The following is a 15,207-nucleotide window of genomic DNA, read 5'->3' as shown; positions in this document are numbered from 1 at the left end:
ACTAAAAAAGTTCTTTCTAATATCTCTGTGGCTCATTTGGGCGCTCAGTTTCCACCTGTGTCCCCTAGTGCGTGTGCCTCTTGTGTTAAATAGCCTGTCTTTATCTACCCTATCAATTCACTTGAGAATCTTGAATGTGGTGATCATGTCCCCCTAACTCTTCTGTCTTCCAGCGAAGTGAAGTTTAATTCCCGTAGTCTCTCCTCGTAGCTCATACCTCTCAGCTCGGGTACTAGTCTGGTGGGAACCTTTGAACCTTTTCCAGTTTAGTCTTATGCTTGACTAGATATGGACTCCATGCTGGAGCCGCATACTCCAGGATTGGTCTGACATATGTGGTATATAATGTTCTGAAAGATTCCTTACACAAGTTTCTAAATGCCGTTCTTATGTTAGCCAACCTGGCATATGCCGCTGATGTTATCCTCTTGATATGAGCTTTAGGGGACAGGTCTGGCGTGATATCAACCCCCAGGTCTTTCTCTCTCTCTGACTCTTGAAGTATTTCATCTCCCAAATGGTACCTTGTATCATTTGGGATACAAGTGTGTGTGTGTGTGCGTATGTGTGTGTGTGTGTGTGTGTGTGTGTGTGTGTGTGTGTGTGTGTGTGTGTGTGTGTGTGTGTGCCCATGCACATAGGGGGTGAATAGATGAAGTTGGAGGGGGAGGGGGAGGGGGGGGGGTGTTGATGGGGGGGGGGAGCTGTCTAAGGTTGTCCCCCTAAAGACACATATTCAGGATTTTCTGTTTTCCATAACGGTGTAATAGTAACAAAAAAGATTTTCTAAAATCTAAATCAATATCATGTATTATATTGTTTGTGTATATTTAGATTTAGAGTTACGTTAGATTTGATGTTTGGATTATATTGTCATGAAGACCTGGGTCTTCAAGGATATCACGTTATTGTGATATCCTTGTGTATCTGCGTCAGGATTCATCAAGCATTTACGCATCCACACATACGAAACCTGTACATCTTTCCTCAATCATGGTGGCTTTGTTTACATTTATTAAACAGTTTATACGAGCTTTGGAAACTTCAAAACTCAAGGCTGTGAAAGTCGAGGGTGTTATAAACAACCTTGAAGTGCTTCCAAGCTCAAGAAACTATTTACTAACTGTAAACAAAACCGCCAACCATTGAGCAAAGATGTACAGGTTTCGTAAGTGGTTGCCTATAAATGCTTGACGAATCCTAGTCCAGGTCTTCAAAAGCAACATAATTCAAACCGCTAATCTAAAGTGACTCTATCCCCCTAACTTTACGCAAAATCTAGAATAGTAAATATTGATTTTAAGAGTCGGAAAATCCAGATTCTTCACTACACCGTTCGAGAAAAAAGATCCAGAACGCGTCTTTGGGGGATCGACCCCAGACAGCTTGGGCGAACACGGCCCTAAAGCCACGTAGTAAAATTCGGTCCTAAGCTCCAGTCCTGCTTGGCCATTCAGGAGACGTTTTTAACTTCCATTCATAGTTTCGTGGTTCGAACATAAAATTCAACCCCGTCTTCTGATAGGAGCTCTTCAATAGTCGCTCTTGTGATAAACATGCAGCCAAATCCCTTCCACTGGGATGGCCGGCTGGATCATATATATATATATATATATATATATATATATATATATATATATATATATATATATATATATATATATATATATATATATATATATATATATATATATATATATATTATATATATATATATATATATATAAAGAAATTAAACTATGAACAAGGTGGTGTACATAAATTCATGTACACTACATGTTTTTCTTCTAATAAGAATTAGAAGACAAATCGTACGTAAACAAAGGTTGGAATACCAACACTGTATATGTCTCTTTACAAGTATGTAGACAGATAGTGTGATAAGCAAACCCCTATGAAGCAATCTGCAACGAGCAATGAAACAAGATAAGAAATTTTGTTTTGCACAAACAGGGGATAACTCTGGAAATAACTCGTATTAACTAATTTTTTTATTATTATTACATTAACATTAAACATTAAACATTTGGTATTAACTAAACATTAATTGAGCTCATTAAAACTTCATTCATTCATTTATGAATGAATCATTCATTCATTCACTCATTAAAACTTCACTTCATTCACTTCAAAACATTCGTATCATTCTATTAACTAAACATTAATTGAGCTCATTAAACCCCCTGGTTTAATATTCACTGTATTATTACTATCACTAATTAGGCTAGATTCAATTATATTTCTGTCGACAAAAAGCCTTGTTATATAAAGACTTTTTCAATATGCCAGTCCAACGGATGTTTGAAATCTCCCCCGGGGGGGGGGGGGGGGGAACCGAACACTGCATTATTTACCTGCCCTGACCAGACACTCTACTGGAGCTGACTCAAACGTTTGGGCAAGGATTTTCCCGATTGGCCAATGTAAGACTTCATCACAAATCTTTCAAAGGTATAAACATCTACCGAAAGAATCAATGCAATTTTTCATTACTATTTTCTTTACTGTCCTAACGTTTGTGAACATTACTTTATTCTTAAATTCCTTAAGGGTGGGGGAGATTTGTGCTACGCTCTCTATATAAGGTGCTCAACCACTTGGGGTGGACGGTAGAGCGACGGTCTCGCTTGATGTAGGTCGGCGTTCAATTCCCGACCGTCCAAGTGGTTGGGCACCATTCCTTCCCACCGTCCCATCCCAAAATCCTTATCCTGACCCTTTCCTAGTGCTATATAGTCGTAATGGCTTGGCACTTTCTCCCTGATAGTTCCCTTCCCATTATATAAGGTGGAACAAGCATATTTCTGAACTACTTGATCAATCTGGGACTAGGGTTATACATTACACACAGAAATCACAATAGCGTGATGCATCAAATGAACAAATCCACAAGGGCCGTGACGAGGGTTCGAAGCTACGTCCTAGAGGCTCGGACATAGGTTTGTGTCTCGGAGAGACTGCAGGATCCGTTGATAAATCAGGATGATTTCCCTGTTGCAATTCTTTTGACCATGTCGTAGCTCAGTCAATTAAGGCAGCGTCTGGAATCTTCTCTGACGTAGGTTCGAACCCTCGTCACGGCCCTTGTGGATTTGTTCATAGTTATACATTTTGTTTTAGCCTGTTTCAAAGGTGTATCGATAACAAAATTAGTATCCAGCACACTAGACACGATCACCAAGATCTCTCGACATTTCTTCATCGGTGAATTCAGCTCAACACATCCCATTATGAAGTGTTTGGCTTGTGTGTGTGTGTGTGTTTGCTCCTCCTCCACCATTCCTTACTTGCCGGGACAGGTAGACTTCTGTTTCCTTACAGTTCTTAAGCAGGTCCCCCTTACTGGACGAAAGCCCTTTACTATGTCTTCCATTGTCACAATGGTTCTTTTAACCCTTTTTGAAACTCAAAAGTGTTCTTTGACATCCTGCATATATAATACTGAAACAAATAAACAAACAGCTTCTACGCAGCATCTTCCTGGCACCAAATACAGTTCCTTGACGGCTCACAAGGAGCACTGAACTGCAGATCGCGATTAAGGCTTTCCAGTGAGTAGTCCAGCCGTAAGCTCGGAGCATTCAGACCCCGGCGCCAGTAACACCAGGGGGGGGGGGGGGGGGGTAGATCAGGGCTATCACACACATCTGATTTCATTCCATTCTCTATGACGTCACAGTCCTCAATGACGTCACGGTCCTCAATGACGTCACAGTCTTCAATGACGTCACAGGCTCTCCCCATGACGTCATAGTTCCCCCTCACACAATCTCACATTCCACCCCAATCCCCCCCCCCTAATCAGGATCAGAGTGCTGTAGATCAGTGGTCTACGTCCACGACTCACAATGCTCGCAGGATGTACAGAAGCGGTTGGGGGGCACGTTTCCCTGCGCTCCCAATGCCTCTGTTCACCTAGCAGTCAAGTAGGGAGTCAGACAACCGTTGAGTGTAGTCCTTCTCCATCTTTCCCAGGATGGAGGAGGACAACTGACCTTCTACATCCTGGGGATGGTTAGTAGTTGGCCTTGGAGGGGGGGGGAGGAGGTCCACACAATTTGTGCAGTCTGCCTGCAAAAAACGTCTTGGTAGGGGGGGGGGAGGGAGTCATTAGAAATTTCTAATGACCCTCTAATTTCTAATTAATGAAATAATGAAATTTCTAATTTCAATAGAAAAACCCTCAAAAATTTCTACTTGAGGGTCAAGTAGAAATTTAAAGCCCCCCCCCCCCCTCAAAAAAATCAATATCCAAGATACTCGAAATAGAGGAAAATAAGAAACTGGAAACCGTAGCAATGAAACACTTAAAATGTTGTTCTACAGTTACAAATTGCCTTGTTGGGGGGCCCTCGATCATTTAGATCCCGCAGTTTAACTTTGGTCGCAATGGTAAAATAGGTACCAGGGTGTTAGTCAGCTGTCACGGGCTGCTTCCTGGGGGGGGGGTGGAGGCCTGGTCGAGGACCGGGCCGCGGGGACACTAAAAAGCCCTGAAATCATCTCAAGATAACCTCAAGATGGTACAAAACGGACATACACTCACCTGAACGGGTCCAGCGACACGGTGGAAAGATAATTGCTGCCATTACAAATCTTCAACATGAAGAGAGAGAGATTGAGGAAGATTGAGGAGCACAATCGACTCGAGAATGGCCCAGGACGGACCGAAACGTCGTCGTCCCTTCACTTTCTAGTGTGTGGTTTGTTCAACAGATTGATTGATAAAGATTAAGCCACTCAAGAGGTGGCACGGGCATGAATAGCCCGTAATTTGGTCAACAGTGAGGAAGCTTAATTTACATTCCATAGAAAGGCGAAGAGTTACGGGGGGGGGGTGACATGACTGAAGTGAACAAGGGGGGGGGGGAGGGGGGACATTAATAACGTATTCAATATATCAACACAAGATAGAACATGCAACAATGAATATAAATGAGGTATGTTTAGATTTGGGAATGAGATGCCTCTTATGGGCCAATAGGAGCTGCCTCTTATGGACCAACAGGAGCTGCCTCGTATGGACCAACAGGAGCTGCCTCGTATGGACCAACAGGAGCTGCCTCGTATGGACCAACAGGAGCTGCCTCGTATGGACCAACAGGAGCTGCCTCGTATGGACCAACAGGAGCTGCCTCGTATGGACCAACAGGAGCTGCCTCGTATGGGCCAACAGGAGCGGCCTTGTATGGACCAACAGGAGCTGCCTCGTATGGACCAACAGGAGCTGCCTCGTATGGACCAACAGGAGCTGCCTCGTATGGACCAACAGGAGCTGCCTCGTTTGGACCAACAGGAGCTGCCTCGCATGGACCAATAGACCTTGTGCAGTTTCTTACTGTTATGTTCTAATGTTTCTTGAAATTTGTTCTCGTATACCTTATAACAAACTGAGGAAGTAGATGAACTCAAAGACATATCCTAACTATAAAGGCAATAAAATTATATATTTTAATATTAACAATTAAATTAATAATAAATGTCTTACGTCCCCAGGTTAATGAAAGAATGAAAAAATATAATGGCATGTGTCAACCTAATTCCCCGTAATATCTTTAATGTCGTTGTCATGTCCCTGTTCCTCCTCCATCCCCCAAGTTCCTCAGTGTCCTCTCGCGCCTCACGTACGAGCTTATTTAAGATCTTCTGGTGAACACGAATTGAATAAAACAATAAAAACTTTCATTGCATGCTAATCTACACAAAAAACTCGTTGATATATCACGCGGTTGTGATTTTGGTTAGCATAGCAATCTCTCTCTCTCTCTCTCTCTCTCTCTCTCTCTCTCTCTCTGTCTCTCTCTCTCTCTCTCTCTCTGTCTATCTCTCTCTCTCTCTCTCTCTATCTATCTATCTATAGATTAACCAACCTGTTATTCCCCTCCAAAAATATTATACTACTCATAAGAACGTATAAAAGTTTGGACGTTTGATGGAACGTACAAAAGTGGACTGTTATACTCCCAGACACAGAAGATGAGTCACGATGACGTGGCTCAAGATATCATCATCAAACCCACACATCAGAAGATGAATACACGACGACGTTTCCGTCCGTTCTCGACCACTGTCAAGTCGTGGGTGAGGGCGAGACGACTGACTGATTAGTGAAGATTAAGCCACCCAAGAGGTGGCACGGGCATGAATAGCCCGTAAAAAGAGAGACAAAGGTACGGGCCGATTAATAAGGAAAGAGTGGGGTGAGGCGCAGGTAAAGAGAAGAAGGTAATTTCTAAAAGGAGGTAAAGTAAAGTGAAAGGTAAGAATAAGATGACAGGTACGAATGGTATGAGTGTAATATTGGGAAGAATGAAGAATGGGAATAAGAGAAAGGGTAAGAAGGCTGTAGGCTTAAGTCAGGTCACGTTTGTTAAGAAAGTTGGGGCATTTCAGTATGTACTGTGAAAGGGGATGACTTAACAGTAACGAAGCCAGGACTAAGGTTCATGTTGGGTATATATGAACACTTGAGTTTTGAGAAAGCTTTACGGGCTATTCATGCCCATGCTACCTCTTGGGTGGCCTAATCTTCATCTTGAGAAAGCTGGCAGATATGTCTATACCTCAGGTGTATTCTGGCCACTATAACATCACATTGCAGAGTTTGTATATTAGTTCCATATACATTTAGAGTTTGTATATTAGTTCCATATACATTTAGAGTTTGTATATTAGTCTCCACACGGTATTCATAATGATATTTACTGCACCAGCTTTCAGGTCTTAGTGTATTTGTTAGGTCACAAAGATTTTCATTGGATGTTAGTTTAAGTATTCTCTTTGTCACTGCTAATGAAACACTTGTATTAATTTGTACTACCTGTCTGCAACAAGCTGTCTTTGCAAACACGTCAACAGTATCATGCTTTGAGATGCCAACATGTGATGGTAGCCAAAGGAATTTAATCTGAAAGCAGTTTTTCTTAGCAGCTAAAATATTCATTTAAATATACCTGACTATTTTCTGGGTGTTATTACTATGTGCGTTCAATGCCAGGAGTGCACTCTGCGAGTCACAGTATATAATTCCACTGCCTTTACCTTTTAAAAATTCAGTGGCAAGGTATATGCCTGCAAGTTCGGTTCCAGTTGTACTTGCCCAGTCATTGACGCGCTTCATTGCTGTATGTACGAGAGAAGATTGTTCAAATATATTACATGCACATCCGGTACATCGTCCACCTTCTTCTACAGAGCCGTCGGTATAGCACTGATACACATCGTTACCCATACCCTGAGTACTCTTAGTAATGCTTTTCATGGTCGTTTTAATACCGTAAAATGTACACTACCCTTCCTTGGTGCAGGAACAAAGTCTGCCGATAAATCCCAGTTATCCCATAGAATGATTGATTAATCATTAATTGAGTTGGGTACGTGTTTAATATTTTGATGGAGTTGGCTACCTTATAAAACCAAAATACGCAGTCATAGTTCCCTCTCCTTCTACAGACCTCAGGTGAGTGTAGCATATCGGAAAACTAAGTTTGGAAGTTCATGTGTTGCCGAGATCTACTCAATGTCTTCACAGTGAAAACTATGCTAATGGACACAATTCTGGAAGTGTTCATTGAATTATGTGCTAATGGAAGACACAACAGCCACACCCAGACACTTTACACATCCTGGAAGACCCAACAGCCACACCCAGACACTTCTCACATCCTGGAAGACACAACAGCTCACATCCTGGAAGACCCAACAGCCCCACCCAGACACTTCTCACATCCTGGAAGACACAACAGCCCCACCTAGACACTTCACATATCCTGGAAGACACAACAGCAACACCCAGACACTACACACATCCTGGAAGACACAACAGCCCCACCCAGACACTTCTCACATCCTGGAAGACACAACAGCCACATCCAGACACTTCTCACATCCTGGAAGACACAACAGCCACATCCAGACACTTCTCACATCCTGGAAGACACAACAGCTCACATCCTGGAAGACCCAACAGCCACACCCAGACACTTCTCACATCCTGGAAGACACAACAGCTCACATCCTGGAAGACCCAACAGCCCCACCCAGACACTTCTCACATCCTGGAAGACCCAACAGCCCCACCCAGACACTTCACACATCCTGGAATACACAACAGCTCACATCCTGGAAGACCCAACAGCCACACCCAGACACTTCTCACATCCTGGAAGACACAACAGCTCACATCCTGGAAGACCCAACAGCCCCACCCAGACACTTCTCACATCCTGGAAGACACAACAGCTCACATCCTGGAAGACCCAACAGCCACACCCAGACACTTCTCACATCCTGGAAGACACAACAGCTCACATCCTGGAAGACCCAACAGCCCCACCCAGACACTTCTCACATCCTGGAAGACACAACAGCCCCACCTAGACACTTCACACATCCTGGAAGACACAACAGCAACACCCAGACACTACACACATCCTGGAAGACACAACAGCCCCACCCAGACACTTCTCACATCCTGGAAGACACAACAGCCACATCCAGACACTTCTCACATCCTGGAAGACACAACAGCCACATCCAGACACTTCTCACATCCTGGAAGACACAACAGCTCACATCCTGGAAGACCCAACAGCCACACCCTGACACTTCTCACATCCTGGAAGACACAACAGCTCACATCCTGGAAGACCCAACAGCCCCACCCAGACACTTCTCACATCCTGGAAGACCCAACAGCGCCACCCAGACACTTCACACATCCTGGAAGACACAACAGCTCACATCCTGGAAGACCCAACAGCCACACCCAGACACTTCTCACATCCTGGAAGACACAACAGCTCACATCCTGGAAGACCCAACAGCCCCACCCAGACACTTCTCACATCCTGGAAGACACAACAGCCCCACCTAGACACTTCACACATCCTGGAAGACACAACAGCAACACCCAGACACTACACACATCCTGGAAGACACAACAGCCCCACCCAGACACTTCTCACATCCTGGAAGACACAACAGCAACATCCAGACACTTCTCACATCCTGGAAGACACAACAGCCACATCCAGACACTTCTCACATCCTGGAAGACACAACAGCTCACATCCTGGAAGACCCAACAGCCACACCCAGACACTTCTCACATCCTGGAAGACACAACAGCACACATCCTGGAAGACCCAACAGCCCCACCCAGACACTTCTCACATCCTGGAAGACCCAACAGCTCCACCCAGACACTTCACACATCCTGGAAGACACAACAGCTCACATCCTGGAAGACCCAACAGCCACACCCAGACACTTCTCACATCCTGGAAGACCCAACAGCCCCACCCAGACACTTCACACATCCTGGAAGACACAACAGCTCACATCCTGGAAGACCCAACAGCCACACCCAGACACTTCTCACATCCTGGAAGACCCAACAGCCACACCCAGACACTTCTCACATCCTGGAAGACACAACAGCCACACCCAGACACTTCTCACATCCTGGAAGACCCAACAGCCACACCCAGACACTTCACACATCCTGGAAGACACAACAGCCACACCCAGACACTTCTCACATCCTGGAAGACCCAACAGCCACACCCAGACACTTCTCACATCCTGGAAGACACAACAGCCACACCCAGACACTTCTCACATCCTGGAAGACCCAACAGCCACACCCAGACACTTCTCACATCCTGGAAGACACAACAGCCACACCCAGACACTTCACACATCCTGGAAGACCCAACAGCCACACCCAGACACTTCTCACATCCTGGAAGACACAACAGCTCACATCCTGGAAAACACGAAGTATGTTCCTGACTATCCCCCAATGTCTTCCTTCCATCTCCTAAATCCAATAAAAACACCAGCTGTTGACTTTATATGCATTGAACGAGACAAAAAACACCTCTCTTAACCCGGACATAATCCGGGCGAAAATAAACATAGAAAAATATAATCTGAGATTCGCAGATTCTTTCTCAATACATCTTGACAATATGCACAAAAATTCTGAAATCAGATAAAATGTTTTTGTGTCCGAAGGTAAATCAATTATCAGGAGAGAGCGCTAAGGCAGTATATATGGCATTTGAAAGGGGAGGGGTAAGGTAGGGAAGGTAAGGAAGGTAAAGAATTATCAGGTGACAGCGCTAAGCCAGTACGACTATATAGCACTTGGAAGGGATATATAAGGACAGGGACACCAAATCTGCTATACAGCCACATCAGGAGGATAACAACAGTAAAAGAACAGGTGATGAAACTAAAAAAAGGGAAAGGATGGGTACACAGAGAAAGACAAAGAGGTGTGTGAAGAGCTTAACAAGAGATTCCAGGAAGTCTTCACAATAGAGCACGGAGAAGTCCCCTGAACTAAGAGGGGTGGCGATGACCCAAACAGACTTGGAAGATAGTGAAATTACCAGAGATGAGGTTAGGAGGTATCTGCTCGATATAGAAGTGACTAACGCTGTTGGACCTGATGGCATCTCATTATGGATGCTAAAAGAGGGGGCAGAAGCACTTTGCATGCCACTATCTATGGTCTACAACAAGTCACTGGAAACGGGAGACTTACAAGATAGTTGGAAGTTGTCACAATTACACGAGGCAGTAACAACTAGTGAGATATTTGCTGTTGTTTGCGTGCATTTAAAACATGGCGGCATCAAGGTATTGGTGCTGACCATTTTAACTGATTCTAATCCAACAACTAGACTGTTCAGAGATTGAATCCCATACACCGCCATTATTAGGCTTCCATGCCCCCAGGGGGATGTAAACCCCACTGGGATTATGTAATCCTCCATTGGGGAATGGAACCGGGGGTGTACATACCCCAAGGGGGGATGTAATATAAGGATTTATTTAGGCAAACGAGACGGGGGACCAGGAGCTGACACTCAATCCTGTAAACATATCTGGGTAAATATAATAACTATAGGGCTTCGATTGGTGGTCCTCGAAGCGTTTTTGTCGTGTTCTGGAACCTGGAAGTTTCTGTGCTGGAATCAGAGCTGGTGGTGCTGGAACTGGAAGTCCAAGAACAGTCTCTGGTGGTCCTGAAACCCCAAGCTGGTGGTCCTGGAACCCCAAGCTGCTGGTCCTGGAACCCCAAGCTGCTGGTCCTGGAACCCCAAGCTGGTGGTCCTGGAACCCCAAGCTGGCGGTCCTGGAACCCCAAGCTGCTGGTCCTGGAACCCCAAGCTGGTGGTCCTGGAACCCCAAGCTGCTGATCCTGGAACCCCAATCTGCTGGTCCTGGAACCCCAAGCTGGTGGTCCTGGAACCCCAAGCTGCTGATCCTGGAACCCCAAGCTGCTGGTCCTGGAACCCCAAGCTGCTGGTCCTGGAACCCCAAGCTGGTGGTCCTGGAACCCCAAGCTGGTGGTCCTGGAACCCCAAGCTGGTGGTCCTGGAACCCCAAGCTGACGGTCCTGGAACCCCAAGCTGGTGGTCCTGGAACCCCAAGCTGACGGTCCTGGAACCCCAAGCTGCTGGTCCTGGAACCCCAAGCTGCTGGTCCTGGAACCCCAAGCTGCTGGTCCTGGAACCCCAAGCTGGTGGTCCTGGAACCCCAAGCTGCTGGTCCTGGAACCCCAAGCTGCTGGTCCTGGAACCCCAAACTGGTGGTCCTGGAACCCCAAGCTGCTGGTCCTGGAACCCCAAACTGGTGGTCCTGGAACCCCAAGCTGCTGGTCCTGGAACCCCAAGCTGCTGGTCCTGGAACCCCAAGCTGCTGGTCCTGGAACCCCAAGCTGGTGGTCCTGGAACCCCAAGCTGCTGGTCCTGGAACCCCAAGCTGCTGGTCCTGGAACCCCAAGCTGGTGGTCCTGGAACCCCAAGCTGCTGGTCCTGGAACCCCAAGCTGGTGACGCTGGAGATCAGGAAGAAGCAGATACGGAGCAAAGCAATTATAATAATAAAAGCAATAATAATAAAAGCAATAATAATAATAATAATAATTAGATTTATCCTGCAGGACCAAATATTTTGTCACCATAAAATTAAATTAATTAATTAAATATTAAACATAATTAAAAATACCAGTTTGTTCTATATTAACCGAGAACATTTCCTAATATTTTTGACTAAATATTCTGCTGGTGGCGAGCAGCTCTGAGCCAGGAGTCACCAGTCATTTACGCCACCACTTACGAAACCTGTACATCTTTCCTCAATCATGGCGGTTGTATTTATATTTATATAACAGTTTACGAGCTTAGAAACTTCACAACCCAGGGGTTGTTATTGTTATAAACAACCTCGTAGTGCCTTCGAAGTTCATAAACTGTTTAATAAGTTTTAAACAAAGCCGCTGTGCTGAAGGGAAGATGAACAGGTTTCGCAAGTGGTTGTATAAATACGAATCCTGGCCCTGAGCCGCTCGCTGGGACACGATTGGGCTAAAAAATGATTAACGATTAGAACAACGACCGAACGATTGCTTTCGCTATCAACGTTAAGCTGATAAACCTTAAACGGGACCCGGTCGGCCGAGCGGACAGCACGCTGGACTTGTGATCCTGTGGTCCTGGGTTCGATCCCAGGCGCCGGCGAGAAACATTGGGCAGAGTTTCTTTCACTCTATGCCCCCTGTTACCTAGCAGTAAAATAGGTACCTGGGTGTTAGTCAGCTGTCACGGGCTGCTTCCTGGGGGTGGAGGCCTGGTCGAGGACCGGCCCGCGGGACACTAAAAAGCCCCGAAATCATCTCAAGATAACCTTAAGAAGCTGGTTAACTAAGTCCGGGCCACTGAACGCTCGGACCAGTTAGTTACAAGCACCGAGCAAATGATTCTGCGCTGGAGCGCGACCGAGCGTTCAGGAGCTATATGGTTACTTCACGCACCCCTGAACCATGGTTCAGAACGCGCCCCTGAACCACGGTTCAGAACGCGCCCCTGAACCACGGCTCAGAACGCGCCCCTGAACCACGGTTCAGAACGCGCCCCTGAACCACGGTTCAGAACGCGCCCCTGAACCACGGTTCAGAACGCGCCCCTGAACCACGGCTCAGAACGCGCCCCTGAACCACGGTTCAGAACGCGCCCCTGAACCACGGTTCAGAACGCGCCCCTGAACCACGGTTCAGAACGCGCCCCTGAACCACGGCTCAGAACGCGCCCCTGAACCACGGTTCAGAACGCGCCCCTGAACCACGGTTCAGAACGCGCCCCTGAACCACGGTTCAGAACGCGCCCCTGAACCACGGTTCAGAACGCGCCCCTGAACCACGGTTCAGAACGCGCCCCTGAACCACGGTTCAGAACGCGCCCCTGAACCACGGTTCAGAACCTCACAGCTGTGTGCTTCAGACGACTGAGTCACTGACAAGGGCGGAGGTAGGTGGTGGCGTCAGGTGATCCCCAAGCTGTCGTGTAGTTATACATATCCGCTCGTTACCGTTACACAAGCAGTTCAGTCCCCCTGTGCTTGAATGTGTACTATACAATACACACACACACACACACACACATCCAATGTACTCTGTGCTGTAGTGGATACATGTTCAGTGGAGTGTGTACTGGACTACAGAGTACAGTACTTTGTACAGCTCTCTAACCCTGGAGTTACAATAACGTGGCTGAAATGTTGACCAAACTATACACTAGAAAGTGAAGGGACGACGACGTTTCGGTCCGTCCTGGGGCCAGATTCACGAAAGCCCTTACGCAAGCACTTACGAACCTGTACATCTTTTCTCAATCTTTGGCGGCTGCTATTTCCAATTATTAAACAGTTAATGAGCTCCGAAGCACCAGGAGGCTGTTTATAACAATAACAACAGTTGAATGGGAAGTTTTCATGCACGTAAACTGTTTAATAAATGTAACCAAAGCTGTCAAAGATTGAGGAAAGATGTACACGTTCGTAAGTGCTTTCGTGAATCTGGCCCCAGGATCATTCTTAAGTCGATTGAGAATCGACTGAAAATCTCTAACCCTGTCCATGTCTTAGAGTTGACACCGCGATCTTGCAGGCGTAAGTAGTCAATACACAATAAATAAGATACATTAACATGTCAAAATAATAAAGTATCCCCCTATGGTAGATACCAACCGAAAACACACTGATGGCTATACTAAAACAGTAGATTAAAAAAGTCTAGTCTACAGTTAATCTACTAAAGCAGTATAGATATAACAGTAGACTAACAATTAGACACATCTCGATATACCCGACAAAAAGGCTTAGTTCTGACAACAGTGTATCTTATTAGCTAAGCAAACTTAGTTAAGACTTTAATACACTTTACCCCATTACGTGGTATACTTTTTTTTTAGAAAACAAGACCCAGGCTTTACAGGCCACTCAGGATACACCACAAGGTGTAAACCTGTGTGACTGGTTTACAGTGAATACGTGAATACACATGAATAATGTAAATACATCACACACATACACACTGTGTGATGATCCCAGGAGTGTATAAAGGATCACACATATATCACAGGTGCGCAAGAATCATCATAGGTGTGTGTGTGTGAGAATCATCATCCTATGTTTGGAAATCATAGGAGTGTGTTAAGGAAGGGCCAGCTAGTGTTAAACTACCACCCAGCCTACTCGAAGACTACCTTTCTTCCCGCGTTAAAAGCTCTCCCAAACGATTACGTCTGCGGGAAAGATGAGGATATATGCAGTGGGTCTGGGGGAATGTACTCACCTGGTAACCTAGTGTGTATGCAGGGTGCTCATGTGCAATGGGTCTTGAATGTGTGTGTGTGCAAGTCCTCAGGTGTAGGAGGTATGGCTGGCCAGTTAGTCGTTAGTTCCAAGGGGTAAGGGGGAGGGGGGACTTAGGGGGAGGGATAAGGGGTAAGGGGGAAGGGAGGACCTGCAACAATGAGTCATGAGTGGAGATGCGGCAACAGCCATCATTAGCAAGAGAGGCGCAGCTCTGCACAGCACTAATGAACCAATTCCCACCCCAGGGGCTAAGGCTTGAGGACTGTGTACTCACCTATTTGTGCTTGCGGGGGGGTTGAGCTTTGGCTCTTTCAGCCCGTCTCTCAAGTGTCAATCAACTGTTACTAACTACTAAGTAATTTTTTTCCACACACACACACACACACACACACACACACACACACACACACACACACACACACACACACACACACACACACACACACACACACACAGGAAGCAGCTTCGTAACTGCTGTCTAACTCCCAGGTCCCTCTTTACTGCTAGGTAACAGGGGCATTCAGGGTGAAAGAAACGT

General features: G+C 45.9%; 1 protein-coding gene across 1 annotated transcript in view; it reads left to right on the top strand.

Moving 5' to 3' along the window:
- Positions 1-9,827, top strand: part of LOC138349923 (uncharacterized) — a 24,659-nt gene extending 14,832 nt beyond the window's left edge. Inside the window, exon 2 of the mRNA XM_069299913.1 lies at positions 7,593-9,827. Within this exon, the coding sequence (XP_069156014.1) occupies positions 7,593-9,827 (2,235 nt within the window). The remainder of the gene's footprint in view (positions 1-7,592) is intronic.
- Positions 9,828-15,207: the final 5,380 nt, after the last annotated feature.

Source organism: Procambarus clarkii, chromosome 43 (genome assembly GCF_040958095.1).
Source record: "Procambarus clarkii isolate CNS0578487 chromosome 43, FALCON_Pclarkii_2.0, whole genome shotgun sequence".
Lineage (NCBI taxonomy): Eukaryota > Metazoa > Arthropoda > Malacostraca > Decapoda > Cambaridae > Procambarus > Procambarus clarkii.
The sequence above is the reverse complement of the archived record's forward strand: the minus strand, read 5'-3'. Positions and strand labels throughout refer to the sequence as shown.